Genomic DNA, 21,256 nt, shown 5'->3' on the forward strand with positions numbered 1-21,256 from the left:
GAGAGAGAGAGGGGAGAGAGAGAGAGAGTGGAGAGAGAGTGGAGAGAGAGTGGAGAGAGAGTGGAGAGAGAGTGGAGAGAGAGTGGAGAGAGAGTGGAGAGAGAGTGGAGAGAGAGAGAGAGAGAGAGTGGAGAGAGAGTGGAGAGAGAGTGGAGAGAGAGTGGAGAGAGAGTGGAGAGAGAGTGGAGAGAGAGTGGAGAGAGAGTGGAGAGAGAGTGGAGAGAGAGTGGAGAGAGAGTGGAGAGAGAGTGGAGAGAGAGTGGAGAGAGAGTGGAGAGAGAGTGAGAGTGAGAGTGAGAGTGAGAGTGAGAGTGAGAGTGAGAGTGAGAGTGAGAGAGAGTGAGAGCGAGAAAGAGAGAGTTAAGGGGGAGGCCTCCCCTTAACTCGGGACCTGCCAGAGGTAACGACGGACAGAGCGTGGCCTCATTATTCCTGAGTATGTGTCCAGGTGAGGTGAGGCTTAATCCCCGGTCGTGCTGGATGCATTCAATTATCCACTGACCAGGAGGATATGCTACTGGATTATCGTACCTTTTTTTCCATCTTTCACTTTATTGTATCTTTTGTCACCTCAATTTCCTTTGTGTGACAAAATCACATTGCAGTAGCAACGTTTAGAACAGAGGCCCTGAAGAAAGCTTTGGGTCTTTCCCATTCAGGCTGAAACATGTTGGCCCCTATGCAGTTATTTGTTTAACACTGCTTTCCTGCACTGTTCTCGTTTTTAATTAGGAAGAGGCCAGATCTCTAATAAATTTATTCCTCTTGTCCTCTATCCTTTTTTAACATTCACCACTTTTATGATTTTTGCACTGCACTCTTACCCATCAGTTTGAGATCACTTGGTCAAACAGTATTTGTGGGCAGTGACCCGACTATGGTACAAGGTAAGAATATGGTCTCAATGATCAAGAGACTTTATTACCTTGGTTGGATGACCAAATGATAACATCGCAAGTTTTTGATGGGAATCCTACGAATACCTTTTGGGTTCTACTCACAAATCATCACAGACATTGCATTTCACATTGTTGTCACACTCGTTGAAACTAGTTATAAGTCACTAATGTATTAAACACCATTTATGACTGTTTTGGACAATTCCTCTCCTCTAGACCCCTAGTTGTCTTTGTTGTTTATTTTTAAACATTTGTACATACCATTCTAATTTGGTATTCGGAAAAGAAGCCCTAAGCATGGCCCCTCCATATACCGAACTTCAAACAACCCGCTAATTGGTAATAGGTGGAAAAGGAAGGGCAAGGTGTCAAAGGTGGAGTGACCAGGAAAAAAGTAAACTGATAGCTAATAAAGGAGTAAGCAGTAGACACTGGAGAAGATGGAAAGTCAAGGCAATACTACTTTAGGAAGAGAGTCCTACAATAATCCTCAGCTATCTTTTTTACTTATGAGGATGTGACATTGATGTTTCCTCTGTCAACGTTGTAGGTTTCAGCAAAGAGCTACATTTGTCTCTACTCTGGTCCTGTATAATTTCGTCAACAGTTCAAATCCCTCTCTTTCTATTGTACTTGTGTACAGGCGGTCCTGATGTCTGCCAGTACGATGCATATAATTAGTAGTGCAGTGCATGGATTTGGTACCTTGCTGCAACTGTGGAGTGCGGTCTATGTAGGGATCATCCAGTCCATCTAATAATCTAGCCAAAATCTCTGAATCAGTCAAGTCTCTGTGTTAGATTTGGGGGTCTCTAGTTGGAAGAGGTAGGTACCTTTGTCCAAATAGGGACCCTTGCCTCTAGTTAGGGTAAGGGGGTACACTCCTAAAATAACCCCTGCTCACCCCCTTGGTAGCTTGGCACGAGCAGACATGCTTATCCCAGATGTAGTGTGTAAAGCATTTGTGAACACATACAGTAACCCAGTGACAACACTACAGATGGATACCACACCAGTTGTATATTAAAAATAAGTATCTTTTATATAGATTTAACACAAGACTACAAGCTACAAAAATCCACCATACTGTACTTAAAATGGTAGAATTAGCTTAGTTCTCTCTTGGATGTAAAATGAGACTGAGTCAATGTACCTGAAAATGCGTAACCCAATCCAACAAAGGTGTTGCAGGGAAGGTGATGCGTCGGTTTCTTACACAGAACGGTGATGCGTCGGTTCCTTACTGCTGCGTAGGGGACGGCGATACGTCGGTTCTTCTCCGCGAGGGGAGGTGATGCATCTGTTTCTTACTGCGCTTCCGTGGCGATGTGGCGAACAACGCCGTGATGCGGTGAAGATTTGGTGCAAAGAAATAAAGATATTGTCTTCTTGGTGTAATACGATGAGGACAGCGACATGCCCTGCGACACTTCCCGGTGATGCAGTGGCATCTGCTGTGATGTCGATCCTCTTCTCCGGCGATGCGAGGTGCTTCGGGGGCCCTGCGATGACTCAGCGGTTCTTGTGGGCCGCGACAGTCCCCGCGGCATGCCTCCCGGAGATGCGGTGGCGTCTTCTGTGACGTCGTCCTCTTCTCCGGCGATGCGAGGCGCTCTCGTGTTGTGTAGCGGTAGTTCGGCATTACGCTTCTTGCTCGTGAGTCGCTCTTCCAGCTCCTTGTGATGCGCAGTTCCTCAAAAAGTCCCGCACAACTGCAGGCACTTCAAAATAACTCTTGGGGTGCTGGTGGGTGAAGATCCTTACACATTGATGAAAGTACACACAAAGTTCCTTTCCCCTTTCTTTTGCAGTCAGGCAACCACTGCAGGCCAATACCCCAAGCAGCACTTCAGCTAAGGGATAGTCTCTCCTCAGTCTCTCTGGTTCCAATCCTCAGCAAAGGTTTTTTCTTGTTGTCCAAAAGTGATCTAAAGTTCTGGGGGTTGGGTCCCCTCTTTTATACACAGTTTATCTTTGTTCTCTGAAGGCAGAGAGGCCTTTGCCTAGGGCAAACCAGTTCTGATCAGTCCTCGAGCACTCTGTTTACATGACTCCTTTCCTTTCACAGTGCAGGGCAGAGACATCAGACACCACAGGAGGTGGAGCCAGCATTGTGGAGAGAAGGCACAGACCTAATCAGGTCCCAGGTGCAACTCCTCCATCCCATCTAGAAGCAGATCTCTCTATTCAGCACTGGGCTGACTCACCCGGTCTCCTGGAATCCCCCAGCCCTTGTCACTCAAACTCCAGACAAGGAATACACAACCTAGCAGAGGCAGGCTTGGATAGTTCAACAAGAAAATACCTACTTTATAAAAGTGGTATTTTCAAACACAATGTTAAAACCAACTTCACTAAAAGATGTATTTTATCATTCTGAGTTCAGGCATACTAAAGTCTAATTTCTAACTAGTTCCCTGAGTCATTTAGATTATAAGATGTAATAATCAAACTGCCCATTCTGGCCTATGGGGAACAGGTAGCCTTGCAATAGTGAAACACGTAAATGGCTGTAATTCACTATTAGGACATGCCACACACATCAGGGCTTGTCCTACCTTTTACCTGCAATGCACCCTGCCCTTGGGCCTACCATAGGGGTGACTAATATGCAGAAAAGGGAAGGCTTATGGACTGGCATGTGGGTGCACTTGTCCAGTCAACATGGCAGTACCAGACTGCACACAGGCTCTGAAATGGCAGACCTGAGACACACTTTACAGACTGCTTCTGTGGGTGGCACAATCAGTGCTGCAAGCCCACCAGCAGCATTTGGATTACAAGCCCTGGGCACACTCAGTGCACTGTACTAGGGTCTGACAAGTAAACCAAATCAGCCAATCATGAAATCACAAATCCATACATCAATTTACCATAGGGAGAGCATATGCACTTTAGCACTGATCAGCAGTGGTAAAGTGCCCAGAGTCATAAAACCAACAAAAATAGGTCAGACAAAATATAGGAGGAAGGCAAAAAGTTCAGGGATGACGCTGCAAAAAGAGCCAAGTGCAACACTCTGGAGTTGTCATCCATCATAATCCACATTGCCACTGGTTGAAGCAGTCCAAATTTAATGTCCCATTTTTCAGTTGTGTTCTGAAAGATCAGGATTTGCTTTTGGTGTACGTAGAAAAATGTGAAGAGATCTAGATTGCATGCCATAGGGCCCATGTTTCTTCATTGCCTAGATTATTTATGGTCTGCTCATGACAAAGAAAGCATGCTAGGATTGAGCAAAGTCTATTTGAATTACAGTCTTTGAAGTCCTAGGTGTAATTCTATGCACTCTTTGAAGTTGAAGCTGTGGAGTGAATGTTAAACCTGCGAGGTGGGGGGAGTAGATTCATTAGTAAGCTCTTCATGTCGTCTTGTTACACTTTCTAACCAGAGTTACTTCATGGTCCAGGCTGTCTAGCCTGACCTGGAAAGAGTTTATAACCGTTCTGATGGATTTGACATTCATAGCAAGGTCGGACATAGTGGATAGTACTGAGCCCAAGCCTGGACCACCTGCTTTGATCTCTTTAAAAATGGCCTGTAGGAGGCGCCTGGATGTGTTGAACCTGATGTTACGAGTTTCCCAACCATTTCTGTGAAGAGCAGCTACCGTGAAGTCTTACCAGGTGCCATTGTAGGAATGAGCAGAGTGTTCAGCATCACATGAGAGTACAAAGAGTATGCACCGGTAAAGTGTATACACGTGTCCTCACCTATGAACAGGGTGTGTCAATTATACCAGCAGAAGTAAAGATGTTCTCCTTTTGCCCATGTGTGTGATTTGTAGGTGACAATTCCTGGAGTGGGGCACAAAATGGGCATAACTACAGAACAATGGAAGACCCCTTCCCTGTTAGGGCCTCACTGATGCCCAAATGCATATACAAAGATGAATTGAACAGTCTGGTCCCTTCTGTGTCAGTTATCTCTTTTCTCACCCCCACCTCCCCTCATGACCCAGTTCACAATCCTAAAGGAGGTACAGGATTGATTTCTAGCATGAGCCTCGCACCTTGGTGCCACAAGCATAGAGTGACAATAGTAACACGACCCACCTTGGTAAAAGTACATGTGTCCCCGCGATGCTCGAGCATATAGCGGGGGCTCAAATTGCATGGAAAGGATGGAGAAATTGCAAGATCAGTTCATCAGAACCAGAGGGCCCTATGTTGCCTGGTGAGTGAGAAACCCCAAGATGAGAATTTCACGGTGTGAATTTACAACCTCCTACCTTTGAGGGTTCAGTCAGTCCCTGGTCAGCTCTGGTATTTTTTATATAGAGTGCGGCCTTGTGCGTGATGTGGGGCCTTGTGCACATCACTCCCAGGCGACAGGAGCAGTTTATGGCATAGGGAGCAGAACAAAGTGGGTGGATGAAATGGTTATGTAAGTGGGGGGATGGGGCAAAGTGCAATACAAACTCACCCCTCTTCTCGTGCGAGTTTTTTGCACAGTAGGATGGTCTAGTGACAACTGTTTCCATAGTGATTAGATTTGCGCGTTCCCACTCATTAGCAGCAGATATTAGATGCATTGGATGCTAGGGCTGGGCAGCTTGTTTCCTCCTCCACACCACTTCAGAGAGTTGATTTAGGCTACTGATTGTCCCAGCAGTGCCTCAGCCCCTCATTTTCAGCCGCAAGCAGCTTTCATGACATTGTAGCGAGCACACAGTGCATGCTCCTGATGTTGCCCCCGCTGCGTCTGGAGAAAGGTGGGGTTGAGGCGGTGGCTTGTTTGGGCAGTCCTTCCATTCTTCTGGAACCCCCGAGGTGGGTTTAGAGGACAACAATTTCTCAAGGGCTAATTGATCATGGAGAGCGATCATGCCAGTATTAATAGACACAGCCCGCTCCCAGGTAAGTTTTGAGCCATAGCAAGAAGCAGCCATCACTATCCATAGACCAGGCTCCACCTTGCATGCCTTTGGATCTTAAACTTTTCAAAATCAATATGTAAGGTCTAATAAGTTAATCAGAACTTTTCATAATAAGCAAATCAGATCTATGGCATTAGAAAGAAGTTTTGCTTTCCTATCGAACCAATCATGACTGTAGCTATTATATGTGGCTTATCTCCATTACCAACGGAGGCCTCTGTACTGAGCATACCCTTCCTCACAAGGAAACAATCTGGTAGATTCCTAATATAACATACGATTCAAAATTACAGCTCGCACATCAAACTACGATCTCTTCTAACAGGGCAGAACAAAGACTCTGAAAGTACAAATCTACACCCATAGTTTGAGAAGTTAACTAGCACCAAATCCCATAACTTCTATGGTAGTCTGAAAATCCACCTAACAAAATACCTATCAGTAAAATGTAATACAGAGTAATACAATTCTACCCTTAAATGTCCATTGACTAACATACTTTTCATAATCAATATTTTAGGCCTACTGCTTTTTTGGCAACTTTATTAGAAACAGTCTGGTCTATAACCTTCATCATTGGCTTGCCATAGGGGCATGACTAAGATGGTGACAGGAGCACTAGCTTGATCACGCCTGGGCCCGGTGCCATCCCGCTTCATTCTGGATCAGCTGGGCTCCCGGGGCCCTAGGGGTGTTTTACGGTTTCTTTTCCCACTCCCCCACAAACTTTGCATCCCCAGAGGTCCTGGGCTGTTCAGGACACTTACTGGGTTGGCAGGCATCAGTGCATTCTTATTATGGCAGCAACTGCACCCAAGATGGTGGTAGCGGTCTATCCTAGGTGGGACCCCCGGCTTTAGGGGCAGGGTATGGGGGTGCTGCTGCGCTCAGTAGTGGTGGGTTCTCGATGGAATGACAGTGTCACCTGACTCAAGGACGGCCCAGAGAGTTCGAAGTATGCCAATGAAGTTCACAGTCAGTGGAGGCTATGGGCAGCCAATCAGGCCGGGACCGCTTTTGGCTTGCGGCAGGCTGCCAACTGGACAATTGAGAGGGGAGTAGAGAATAAGAACTCCCTGTGCATGTGGGAGCCCAGCTCTTGAGTGGCCCTCATGGAGTTGCTAGCACTGGATGTGTGATGCTGGGGTCTCCACCACAACAGACAGATCCTCCCCTTCCGCTCATTATAAAGGGCCCGGAGCAAGTGGAGAACATGAGTGGGCTGCAGTCACCAGTGAGAGGACACCGATAAAATAGGGGCCCCTTCATAATGACGGCCCCTGGACGTAAACCTCTGAACAATGCACTAGAGGTGGGGCATGCTGCTGGGTTGCTCTTACAGGGATGCCCTCATGTGGACCTGGATCTCTATTGGAGCTATGGAGGACCATGAGCACCCCAAGTGGGCCCTGTTGAGCAAACGCAGAGGTGGATCGGGAAGTGGAGTTCTACACTGTCTTCTCTGCCCTGAGGCCCAGTGGACACGGAGACCAGTCTGGATTGGACACTGACACCCAGGTACTTTAGAGGTGGTGAGGTGCCCTGCTGATGAGTGACTGTGCTGGTATTGGTGGCACGTAAACATGTTTCCACTCCCTGTAGCTAAAATGCACCAACAGTTATGCTAAGAAATACCCTAGTTCATTAGTGTGCAGTTGTGGAACTTTGCTGGGAATATGGGAGCCAATATCTGCAATGATAGCGAATCCTAGCTGCCCAAGGTGCACTCCTTGCCTGAAGTAGACCTCACACCATAGGACGGTGGGCAGGTACAGGGTGTTAGTGTCTTGCGATACCTGGATGTAACCCTGAAAAAACTCAAGCCAGTTTGAAAAGAAACTGCAGACAATCCTGGACACTAAAAGCACACTGATGTCAAAAATTGATGCAGAGTCCTTAGAAGTGGAATTGCTCAGAGTGAACCACCGGAAACTGGCAGACAACATGGAGTTCGCTTTGACCTCAATATACCCCACAGCGTAGGATTTACATCCTCAAAGGCAGGGGTTGCATGCAGTCATGACCGCACTACAATGGAAGACAGAGAATGCTTAAAGTTGCTCATGTCTGAACAATGTTTGCTTTCTGGGCTTCCCGTCAGAACGAGCAGAAGTTCCCAGTGTGGAACTTTGACCAGGAACAGTGGCTGGCGTCCACGGTGCTGGCTGGAAGGATATGCAAGTTCCTCAATTGAATGAGAGCAACTCCTGCCCCCGAGGGCACCACTGCGCCACGTGATAAGAGTATCTCTTGAACTTAAGACACCAGGACCTGATCCTCCAGCTCCTCAGGTCTAAAGCCCTGGCTATTTGAGTGTGGTACCATCAACGGTTATCCAGACTTTACCATTGAGGTGCAGCGGCGTTGCAGCACCTGCGCATCGGTCAAACAATAAGTAAGGAGCCTTGACCTGCTATATGTACTCCTCTTTCTGGAAAAGCTTAAGGTCATTGAGGGGAAGGATACCCACTACTTTTTGTCCCCCGAGGACAATTGGACATGGTAACACGCAAAAGGGCTAGCAACACCACCAACGGAAGCCCCACATACTGCAGTTTGGCTTACCTAGAGAACAAACCACCATCACTCAAGGAGACCACACAAGCACCTTTCAAGGACCAGGCAGCCAAGGAGCAGGCGGAGGTGTTGCACCAGAACTGCAACCAGTTTGTGGTGCTTCAGCTGGATTGGGCCTCCACGACTGGAAACAAATGATATGACTGACTCACGCAGGGGTTGGAGGGAGGGATGAACATTCCGGGCCAGACCTCACATCTTGGTGGTCAGATGACCTGCTGTAAGTGACCCTATTTTGCCTGAATGGTAAGACCCATGCCCTATTTGGAGGGCAGGGTATACTGTGCTTAGGGAGAGGAGGTTAAGGGGACATTGGGTGGGTCACGGAGGACGCAGTGACCCACAAGTTATGAACTGTGCTTGCCACACACCACAGTTTATCATATTGGACCAGACTTAATACTCTGATTTTTATCTGTATGCAGTGTTTAAGATGTTTGTACAATGACCGGCCACCTCATGGTACCCGGACTGGGTGGAATGGAAGGGAGGGCTCTTGAGTTGGTTTATATGGTGCAAGAGTTACACACATGCATTAGGCTGGCCAACAGTGACACCTCTGTGCATATATTTGGCGGTGTGGGGAGGACACTGACACCTACATATCATGGCTGAGGTCCCAAATGAATTGACACTGCATTACAACATACTGACAGGGAGAATGGCTACTCCTACCAAGAGGCACTGTATTCTGTCTAACCTTAAACTAAGCCACACACATTGCATTCATACAGGAAGCACATTATGATGACAGAACTACACAAACTCATTGCAAAATGAAGGGGCCAGGTGTTCAGCATGTCAACATCATTCTATGCGAGGGGGGTATTTATTTGGATCACTCATAGGGTCCCATTCGTGGTGGTAATTCATAGGGTGGACGTTGAGTGCCGGTACATTGCAATGCAGGGCCATTTAGATGGTATGGTATGACCCTTGCTTTACTTACAATTTATGCCCCAAATGCTGGTCACTGTGCGTTCCTTGGATGGCCTCAACCAGCCCTCCTCCGAGACCCTAACGCTATTTGGGGAGGTGACTTTAATTTCGTCCTGGTCATCACTCGTGATCACCCCCCTTCTCGGTATGGGTTAGCGGTCGTAAAAAGATCCAGGACCTCCAGGGATGGCTGTTTAATGGCTGATTACATGACATATGGTGCCTGCAACACCCAGAGGACAGGGAGTTCTCTCTATTCCCTGATGCATCGCCTGCACACCAGACTGGAGGTTTTTCTATGCTGTGTGGGGATTAGCTCTATGATCCCTTGAACCGCATACTTTCTGTGTACAGAGTCTGATCCCTGCCCACTGACGCCGCGGTGGTGGAGGACCCGTTCTTGTATTTTCACATGGGGGTTGCAGACAGAGGCACTCTCGGATGGTGACGCAAATCGCACAATACTTTGCCTCGAACGCAGGTTTCACTTCACTCAGGGCGGTGGCTTGAGACACCCACAAAGTGGTTCTGAGGGTTCAGTGCACCTTCATGGTTTTGGGGTGGGGGGGTGGGGTGGGGGGGGGGGTATGACAGAAGCTGAGGAGCGCTTAAATTGAACGAGAGTAATAGATTGATTGCTGGAGGACCCACCCGACCGGTGTTGAGTTTTCAGCAGCGGTCTCGCTTGATATTGAGAATACCTTTGATACCCTGAGGTGGGAATACTTATTTGCGACTTTAGAAATGTTGTATTTCAGCACCAGATTTCTGAGGTGGCTATGTGTGTTATACAGGCAACCAGTAGCACATATCGAGACAGGGCAACTGCAATCCGATCGTTATGCCATCCTGCAAGGCACCTGATAGGGCTGCCCTTAATTACCAATCATCTTTCCACTAGCTATAAAACCGCTGACCTATAAACTAAGCTTGCATGCACAGCAGTGCGGGATTGAGGAACATAGTACCCACCACATGGTTTACTTTTATGCTGCTGATGCCCTTGACTACCTGCAGGACTCTATTGTCCTACTAGAGGAATACAGGGCAATATCAGGGCTTAAAGTAAACTGACTCATATCATGCTTGTTCCCCAACCATCTGATCGCGGAACAGGAAAGGGGCAGAATGCCCCTATGCAGGCTTACGTGGCAGTTGAATACATTTAAGTAATTTGGCAAACAGATTTTCCACTCCGACGTGAACCTCCCCAAGAGTCGCCTGTGTAGTGCTCTGATCTCCATCCAGCGGTCCCTCGAGTCCTGGACATCGCTGTACCGCTCCCCTTTGGGTAGGGTGGTGGTCTCTAAGATGCTCCTTCTCTCCCACCTGTTATACTTTTCTGTGGCACTGCCCCTCAGAATTCCCACCCACTTCTTTGCTGACCTTAATAAGATGTGTGTGCCCTAGCAAGAAGCAGCTCGGCCCTGTCTCCGCACTATCAGTATGTGCCAAGAGGTATATCCGAAGAGGGCCCCAGATACTTAAATGCCCCCTTCTCTACTCACCATTAGCGCCCCTGCAGGGGTGACAGGACATACCTGTTACTAGGGAGGGAGGATGCCGTCCAAGTTGCGAAAAATGTCATGTCTTACTTGGGGCCAACTATATATACAAAAATGGGAAGTTTAAAAATAGCGAGGAATTTTTTGGTCCTCATACCCCCACTCCTCTAGAACGTTTTTTTTATGTGAGGCTGTATACGAGTTGCTTGAGGTAGGCGACTTGCCCGGCTTGGGTAGGACTATAATGCGTGCCTCCTGCATAGAGGGGGGGCGGAGTATACCGATCTCTCGAGCCTCCTCGAACACGTGTCTCAGCACTGGGATAAGTAGATGATGGAAGGTTTTGTAGAATTCGGCCGGGAGGCCATCCGGGCCCGGAGCCTTCCTGGACTGCAACTGCATTATTGCGTGTTATAATTACTTCATCCTCATGATGCCTCAATAAAAATTCCCTCTGTCCATCTCCCCAGCCAGGCTATCGCTGTATCTTTAAAAAAAAAAGGGGGGTGGAATCAACCGGCTGAGACCTGTGAGTTTTGTACAGCCATCTGTAAAATTCCCTAAAAATCTCCACTATCTCAGTCGCGTCGCTATGCTTTCGTCCATCGTCTCCCTCGATCTCAAGCACTGTATTCGAAAAACGTGGAGGACGAACCAGGGCCAAAAGCATCTTTCTGGGTCTAGCCCCCTCCCTGTAGTGACGTGCCTTAGAATATTTCCCTCTGTATTTGCATTCTCTTTCTGCTGTCTCTTGATAGTCACTGAGGACGCAACTTAGCCTGCAGTTCAGGAGTGGGACTGTCTTAGTTCCGCCTCGATATGCCCGAGCTCTGTCTCCAAAAGAAGTAAGGTGGACCGGATGTCCCTCAGGACTCCACCACTTTTCGCAATACAGAAGCCCCTCACAGTAACCTTGAAAGCATCCCACAGCATGGAATAGTGCTCCACCGAGCCCTCGTTCCTAGGAAAGAAGTCCGTGATCTCCTACTCTAGTTCCTGCTTGAATACCAGGTCTAAGAGGGAGAGTGGATTGAAGAGCCAAAACTGAAACGGAGAGTCAGTCAGTGTGAGGGACACAGTAACAAGCACTGGGGAGTGATCCGAGTAGGTCCGGGGAAGATGGGAGGAATGTGTCACCCATGGGGCAAGGCCTCTAGTAATGATCCATGCATCTATTCTCGACCAAGAGACCTGGGCCATGGTGTAGCAGGTTTTTGTTGGGAGCACATGCCGCCAAACATCGACCAGTTCTTGGTCCTCAAGTAGTGCTTTGAGAGTGGCTTGTGATCGAGAGTAGTGATGCGGTTGCGGGTGTGAGCAATCCAGGCTGGGATTGAACGCCACATTGAAACCCCCACCCCCATAAAAGATGAATAGACCCAATCCCCAGAGCACCCGGAAAAACTCCGGACCATCCGTGTTGGGCCCATAACATGACACAAGGGTAAAGGTCTGATTGGCTATCCTCCCCCAAAGAATAGAGTACCGACCCTGTTTATCTGTAACATTCCCCAGCGGTGTATATGGCAGGGTCTTTCTCACTAAGATACACGTGCCTCGAGCATATGAGGAATAGGAAGAGAGGCAGGCATGCCCGGCCCATCGGGAAGCAAACATGGGGGGGGACAGTGGGATTAAAGTGTGTCTCTTGCAGCAAAGCACAGTGTATGTTGTGACTATCTAAATAAGATAGTATATGCCTGCGTTTACAGGCTTCCTCCATCCCTCGCACATTCCAGGTAAGGAAGCGGTATGTGGGGGTCCCAACCGTTCATCCATTACAAAATCTAGGCTGACACATTCTCCTTAAGTGGGTGAAGACAACTAGGCAAGTGCTGTTCGAAATTAAGCTGACAGTATGATCGGTGGCATGTGACATTGTGATACCCGTTATTACATGCATCCATATCTAACTTATTCCCACCCGCCTCCCACATCAACAGCCCAAACCTGCTGTGGCTCATTTTCTTCCCCCTCATCCTCCCTCCCCCCCAAACCAGATTCCCAACAGGGGAAAACAACTCAATCACTACCACAACCAGCGGTAGGAAACCAACACACATCAGTAAGGGGTCACCTATGAGGTGGAGTCCAGAGGGTGTACAGGGGTCTTCCTCGCTATTGCGAGGGCACTCAGGTAATCATATAGGTGGTCATCTGAAAACTGAATTGCAGAACAATGACATTTTCCCAGTTATCGGCCCTTTCAGCAGCAGCAGCAGGGGGGGGCGTAATATAGCGGTCAAAGAAATTATGGGTGTGAAGAGGGTCAGGGGGACAGCCAAAACCCTCCAAAGCATTCCTTGTGGTCCCTGCCTTCATTGCAGCAGCCAGTGTGACAGATTTCGCAGACAGACATTACCACATTGAGGGGGGAAAACTCAGCCCTGCTATTTAGAGCATAAACTTTGTCACAAACCAAAAAGTGCAATGCAAACAAATCCTGTATTCAGGAGAACCAACATGTGGATGGAGTGGTGTGGCTCACTGGTTAGAGGCGGCAGACCCGGAAGCAAAGAACGGCCCGGGACCAGGGTTCAATTCCCTACGCGGCAGGGTCGTGGACCAGGGTCAGCGGACTCGATAATTCTCGCCTCGGTGCCTACTCTAACCAGGGATCACACTCGGCAACTCTGGGCATTAGCTTCCCTCATCTCTACAACGGCCCCCCACATTCGCCGGGGATGCCTGGTTTCACCTTGGAGATACCCAGTAGGGACCATCTCACAGGGATAGCCAGGACGGGTTCCCCAGCGGTCTACAGCGCCACAACGCCTCAGGGCAGCAGTGCGCTTTACAAGACACATACATGGAGCCTTAGCCCCTCTCAGTAGGACTCACATTTTTTTTCTGAACAGATAAGGTCCGGCACCACTTGCACTGTCAAGCGAGACCTAAAAATCCCATCTAGATTAGTGATGACTTGGGGTCTCTCACACAAAACTCGGCACTAGAGCCTAAAGTTAATCACCGACCTCTTCCTATGAGTGCGGCTGCCAGAGGAAAACAAACCCTGTAAATGACCCATTTATCCAAGACACTTTAATAGAACTACAGCGTCATGTGTGTGCCCCTGAAAGTTCAAGTTCTGCTATACCGATGCTGGCTCAGACAGCTGGATAAACAAAATGATCACATATGCGTGAAGGACCAACACTTTGTGGAAGCATACAACTTCTGCCCAATCAAAACATGCATTTCTGGATACCTGCATGTACACGGAACTAAAGCCCTGTTTCTGGTAGTGCTTCTTAAAACCCTTATTTAAGTTAAATCACAATGTTTGACAACAATTGCGCTGTCAAGCCAGACCTAAAAAGAGACCAGCAACACCGCCCAACATCTGTGGGGTACAGACTGACTGTCCATACTCCCAACCCCACAAAGTTTCCAGAAAGTTCCTGGGAGCCTTCTTGGTCCCTCTCAATAGAGGCTGGCAGAGGAGGGTGAACGTTAAATATGGCCCGTATTCAGGCCCGGACTGGTAATTCCGGGCACCGGGCAATCCCCCGGTCGGCTGGAGGGGGTGGGGGCCGGTTTTTGCACAGGGGGCCGGTTTTGTTGAAGGGGCCGATTTTCGATCCGTGAGTCAGTCAGTAGTCTGATGCTGGAGCAGCAGAGGTCAGACGTACTATTTACTACCCGGTTGTTCCACTCTGTGCTGCCAAAAAGCAACTGTCTGCTTTGGAGTCTGGTGCAGCCTGGCCAAGTGTATTTAATAATCAGGAGTGGTGTGTAGCACGCAGATGTCTCCGCGTCTGCGTGGTCTTACTCTGTTCAGTTCACCCTCTGGGAGGGGCTGGTGACCAGTCATGCGCATTGGGGCTCCCCCAATAAAAAGTGCGTGTCTGGTGAGGCCAGGACTTGGAGGCATCCCAGAGAACAGAGAGACGACGGAAACAGAGGCACCGACCAGTGCGGCCATAAATTAATTAGCCCCCCTGCCTGCCGCCCGCAGGTGAGGCTATCCAGTCGTTTTTGCAATCAGCATGGGCAGTGTGGGCACTGCTGGGCGGGGGTAGCAACTGGGCCAGGATTAAAGAACAAAAGGTATAGGCCCCTAGTAGTGGTTCACGGAACCTACCGGAAGAATGTGATACGCTACCCTGTGAGCGTGTTTAAAAAAACGATGTTCCTAAAGTCTTTCTAAAGCAGCAGGGCCACTTGCCGTTTGCGACTATTTAGTTTTTGGTCGTATTTATAGAGTATGATTTAAAGAACACCCTTCCGTCAATAGTTTAACTTTCAGCTATGGGGTTGTTCCTAAACTTAATGAGATGTAAGAACTGCTTTTGTTGCGGAATCCAGTTTCTTGACAGAACTTTATTTCGCGTTTGCCTCTGTGGATCTTTAATGTCAATGCTTTGCATACAGTGTGTAAACTTAATACGCCCACCCTATCTTATTACGGTTAATTCACACGAAAAATAATCAGGAAGAGCAGCCCTGTGCCATAATTTGCAACGTTTCCTTCGACTTTTCTACTTCCTTCTGTATAATTCCCTGTGGCCAGTATCTACCTGCTACCCCATAGCTCCGAACTCAAGCAAGGAAAAAAATAGGCCCCCGTCCGCTGGGTTTATAGGTAAGGTTTATAGTTAAATAAAGAAGCAATCACCGACAAAGTCAATACGTCTGGGGACCAACTGACTTTTGCCAATGCCTTTCGGCGATGCATGGGCTTTTTCCTGATGCTGTGCAGCATCAGGAAAAAGCACATAAATAATAATTATAATAATAAACAAAGGCTTGATGACTCAACCGTTGCTGGCAATGATGTCAATTCCCCAGTGTGCATATGCAAGATGAAGTATGTGAGGTCAAAGTCAGAATGCATGCACAAACCAGGAAAATGGCGTTGGAAACATTTTCTTTATTTTATTGATCCAAGATGGGGGACGCCACTTGCTTTGGTGAATGCATTTTGAAGAAATGTTTTTTTTCTGCGCGAGTACAAAATAGGAAAAAAAAAGAGGACAGCAGGAGTGGGTGGGGTAACCAAGGAGGGAATGGGGCAGTGAAGGCGAGAAGTCAAAAAGCACACCTGGAGACAAGAAAGAATAGCACAGATGGGAGAATAACACGGAGCACAGGAAGAAAATGAGGAGAAGCACACAAAAGAGTAAGAAACACACAAAACTGGCAGCAACACCTGGAGGGGGAGAGAAGTACACGAGGGCACGAACAACACGGAACGTGAGGTGAGTCAGGGAGACATACACATGAGAGAAACATGGAGCGCGGGAAGGCCTTTGAGAGAGCACACAGGGTGGAAGAGGAGAGATGTGGAAATCATGTGCACTGTCATCGAGTGCGACAGCCAAAAAGAAAAATTGTTTCCTAAAAGTGCGCAGTGGATGGATAGAAACAGCCAATGTTACAGATGGTAACGATGCTGTGATCCAGGGGAGAGACAAACACAAGATAAACAAGCTGGGACAAGGAGAGCCATTGAATAAGAAGCAAGCAAATAAAAGTGACAAAACCAACCAATTGTTAACAGTGGCGCGATGTAAGCCCCTATAGGTCTTTGAGTAAGGCAGCTTGCGCTGTCTGGTGGGTTTGACTCGAAAATTCTATAATTGAGGTGAAGTAGGCCCTCAGACACTTGGATCCCAGTGCCCCTGCGCCTGCTGCACTATTGATAGCTACACCTTTGGACCCCGTTATGACTGAAAGATCACTGTTCACTCAACGCGGTTACGCAGCAGTTCAACAGCAGTGTACGATGAGGCCTGTCCTCTCCTCCATGTTCATTAGGTGCAAATGGGTATCCTGCAGCAGCTACTTAGGTAAGTATTCTTGTAAGAATATGGGTGGTATCCAATGAGGCATCCCAAGTGCTTGAGTTTTTATCTATGTGCACTGATACATGTCAAATATAAATTTGACTGTAAATTTAAGGTGTTTTCTGATGTCAACACCCTACCCTGATTTAACATACACTTTAGGGCTGGGTTCCACTATTAACTTAGTAATCATTGTCTAATGCTAATTAAAGTGCTATCTGCAGGCAATGTTTAACTTGTTAAAGTAAATCTAAGCGCAGCGACTCCAAGTTTTTCTTAGAGGCCAAATGCCATATGCCTGGACTACCGAATACCAACCAAAGTCTTGATTCCACCTAATGCCTTTTTCTTCCACCGCACTTCACCCTCTATCTCACTATTGCATATTCTGTGTCATCCCTGCTTCACTGTTTGTCACTTTTTTTTATGATCCTACTCTTACCCCTCCTTTCTTCTTGTTCTGCTCAGGGTCAATATCTGATGATGAGAAAAATGTCTAACTCAGTCCCTAAATATGAGTGCTGTTGCCTATCACCTGCTAACACAAGCACAAATTAAGATCTGCATGCAGGTCAGGCTTTATATCCCAATTTTAGGTTAAGATATTTGGTACCATATATTAGGCAATTTAAATAAGCCCATTTTAGAGCTTAGAGATGATTCAATTTGTAATGCGGGAAATATTTGTAATCAGTATCATTAATGATAATCTCTTGATGTGAAGGCCAGAGTTTTTCCATGCCATTTCTCTCCCTGTGCTTTCCAGAAAGCACCTGCAATTTGCTTGTTTTTCCAAACGTTTCAATGCTTGACACATTTAATGTGTTAAACATGGCCTTTTGTTGAATGTACAGACATTTCCAGAATTTGGCTGACTTAACACCAAAAGTCTTCTCAATGGGCCTACAATAGTCCTGCTGGAGATAGCTTCCTTAACTGTGCTGCTCAGACATGCTCTTCTATTTTTAATGGTGCTTGTATGACAATAAAATCCACAAGGGCCTTTGATAAATAAGTCACTGAAGAGGAGGGAGAAAAGGCATAATCAAGGTAAGTGGCTTGTCGGACTTCATTCTCTTCCTAGAGGCAGTGTTGTTTCCCATTCACCGGTAGCAGTAGCAGCACATCAGGAAGGGCCCCTGGGCTCTGCCCCTCCCCTCTTCCCAAAGTATGATGAGTGTCAGCCAGGCTGAGAAAAGGCCAGCTGACACACACTCATCGTGTCAGGGTCAGGCAGTGTGGTGCTTTACATGCACTAGTGCACAGGCACCTGGCAGAAGCTGGGCTGTAGCTCTCACTTTGCTGCAACCAGTGAGCTCATCAGCCTAGAAAAGCTGTACAAGGATCCTCCCCTCATGACAAGGGAGAGTGTCACTGCCTAATGCCAGGCATGATAGTAACCCTGTACATCTGCATTTTGAGCAGACATGAAGTTACTTTGCTGCACAGGAACCTCCAAGTAGTTTGTGCAATAGAAGTACTATGCAGCTTAAGCCATAACTTCTCTCACTTGTGTGCCATCCTGCTGCTGGGGGAACATTCTCATCAGGGAACATACTGATTTAGGCAACCAAGAGAGAACCTATTTTTATTATTTAATAGGAGGTGGCCTTTGAGGCGAGAGGGGGCCCTTGGGAAAGAACCCAAGTGTTATACAGTGATAAAGCTGTCAGGCCAAACTCTTACAATGTCCTTCGCAGACATCATCAAAGCTCATCCATCCATCCATTCATTCAGCCATCCATCCATCCATTCATTTAAATGGGATCACTCTCCGTAGTAACCTCAAGGTTCTTTCGAGATTCAAAAGGTTGCGCACATGCAATGCACATGTAAAGCACATGCCTGTCATAAAGTGTACTACAAGTTGTTATTCAAGTATATTGTCACATAAGTGTCTTTGAGGACAACCTATGCTTCATGTTCACGGTTGGGCTAAATGGTTGGTGGCACTATTTACTGTGCTTTGAAAGATGATAAATTGAATATGTAATTAAAAATGTGCTGTAAAATTCACCTTTTTGGCCTGTCTTTTTCCAAATTTTTCTTGGGGCGGGGGGGACCCCCAAGCCTCCCTGAGTAATGGTCAGGCTCGCAAGCTGCGCTTGCTCGCCACGCGCCGAGCGGGGGCTGGACTGGCAAAATTTGCCAGGGCTGCTTTGAGTTCCCAGTCCGGCTGGCAGTCCCCTGCAGAACCAGTGTACATGCTTTGACAGAATGAAGCAAGCATGCATGCAAAGCAATCCCATTCTTTGGAACGGCCACACCTTATGAAAGTGATGTAAGGTCTATATGCAAAAGCTCACCCACTATTTGAGCAGGCACGCATTAACCACTGAAAATGGCCACCCCTTGCTGGGCGCACAGCTGAATGTCCTTTCTACCTGTGCCACGTTTTCAGTGCTAGAACCTTAAGACTCCAATAAGAATTAAGAAGAATAAAAATAAAATAGTTACATTTACCAGTTATTAGTATAGTTTTCTCCTATGCCCTGGGGAAACTGAATAGTGCCGCTGCTTCCACTGACCGTCAGTCCCTCACTGCTGCACTCGTCTGCAATGAAAAAATAGACACTGTTAAGGAGCATCAGCGGGGCTCAGAACATTAATTTTGACTGGAGCCTACAAAAACCTCCATTTCAAATTAATTTGCATAACAACGTGTTCTCGGTTCATGAAAGACCAAAGAGTGACCAAAGTGTTAGCCAAAAGTTTTTCTGGTCTGCTTTGTATAACTGTACAATACAGCAATTTTTTTGCTATAAGACTACTGGCTTGAAACAGACAAGTGACCAGAAGGAGAGTAAGGGCATCAAGCATGTAACTTGAAAGGACTGTTCTGCTTGTACTACATTTCCTCCACTCAAAGCATGCTCTCAATAAAAACATGGACAAACTGAGAAAAAAAAAACCTGAAAGGGTGGGTCTCAAGACTATTAGAATCTATTATAGATTATCTACTTGTTCCTTGATGAGGCTAACAATATTACGGAGAGCAGAGATTTAGAAGACAGAGGTATCTTGTTCAAGGAAGCCCATCAAAAATGCCCTTGCAATGGAGGGGAAGAAAAAGAAAATTCATTCAAAAACGCCCAGTGTAGCTGCACAGAAGTGGGTGTCCATCCTGGAATTTGACCTGATGCCTAGGGGGTAAGCAGCTGCTGGGGGGGGGGATTTCAATAAGAGGGGAGCAGGGAGAGAAAGGAGTCGGTCAGTTGCACTTCAATGCAAGGTCTGGAGCTGCAGAATACATGCCACTCCAGCAACATGGGGAGACTGGAATGGTCAGACCAGGATAGACACAATAGGGAGGAAAACAATGAAATCAGAAGCAGGGAAGTGGGTGACAAGAAAGAAAGCCATCTGGTCAGGAGTAAGAAGCTGAGCCAAAGCATGTTTTTCATGTACTACATCGTATTGTTTAAAATAGATCTTTCACTACAACCAGCAAAAGCGGTCTGAAAGCAAACCCTAAAAATGAAACAATTTGCTTCTCCCTCTGTTTGCCAGACCAAAATGCTAAACTGATTTTGCAATCAATAAAGTGTATAGTATTGCGCTAAGCAAGTGAGATAATGAATGCATTACATACTCCATCACAAACTTACCAGAAATTCTGTCTCCTGCTTTATAAGTGTATTATATCCTATGGCACTTTTAATAGGGCGGGGTATTCAGCATGTTTGTGCCAGAGTATCCCACCTGCCAAACTTTAGATCAAGCTTTTAGACCTTTATGTAACAATCAACCAAAGACCCACACTTCTAAAGCTCCTCTCCACCCCTTTGGGCATCTGGGGAGGCACCCAAAGACTCACAGGGTGGTAGGCAGAGGCCAAATGCAGGCTCCCTTAAAGGTCCAGTTGTAGGAAAAAGCCTCATGTAGCTTGTTGTGTTGCTGTGGCTTTAACAGGTCACTTCTTTGAACTGGCTGCAAGGAGGAGTAAGTTCAGTTCTTCAAATCTCTTCTCGGTCGTGGACAGAAGGTTAGGTCCTCTTCTGATCTTCCTCGGGTCTAGGAATGTTCTGGGGTGGGTGCCTAGCGATGCCACATTTATGCCTGGCACAAGCAAGTGTGTGGGAAGGACTTCAAGGCACATCCTCACCAATAGGTTAAAAGTTCTCGGAGCCTACCCTACCCATTCTGGACATTTTCAAGATGGTAAAAGACTTCAGCCACACTAACATGGGGTCTGAGGCCTGCAGATGTGTGTGGGGAGCGTTCAATGGTCACCATAGTGTCCTCCCACATCAAACACTAAATACAGTTTTGGGACCACTGTCCTCACAACCACAGAGACAGAAGTCTGGTAGAACAAACTTAGGGTTTCCCAGCAACTAGACAGTGGAGACACAAGAACTGTTTGGCATCCTGTTTCCCTTGTTTTCAAGCCCCCCCACCTAAACTTCCACTGTTATATGTAAAGCCCAGCAACAGAAGTCTGATGGAACAAAGCAGGTCTTTCAGCAACCAGATAGTGGATACACAAGAATGATCTTGGTATCTGGTTATCTGCCTTTCAAGTATGCCCCAGAGTGGTATATGTAAACCCAGCAGACCTGTCAAGCAAGATCTGACACTAAAGCAGAATTTGACAGTAATGTTACAAAAAGGACACTCCAGCCCTCCCACCATGCATAATCTGTCAGGTTCGGAGGACTCGCCCCT

The 21,256-nt window shown here is 47.2% G+C and overlaps 1 protein-coding gene across 1 annotated transcript in view; it reads right to left on the minus strand.

The window, feature by feature from the left end:
* Positions 1–21,256, minus strand: part of OVCH1 (ovochymase 1) — a 1,371,455-nt gene that overhangs the window by 967,048 nt on the left and 383,151 nt on the right. The window contains exon 9 of the mRNA XM_078673763.1: positions 19,052–19,142. Coding sequence (XP_078529889.1) covers positions 19,052–19,142 — 91 coding nt within the window. The remainder of the gene's footprint in view (positions 1–19,051; positions 19,143–21,256) is intronic.

This window comes from Lissotriton helveticus, chromosome 1_1 (assembly GCF_964261635.1).
Source record: "Lissotriton helveticus chromosome 1_1, aLisHel1.1, whole genome shotgun sequence".
Classification (NCBI taxonomy): Eukaryota; Metazoa; Chordata; class Amphibia; order Caudata; family Salamandridae; genus Lissotriton; species Lissotriton helveticus.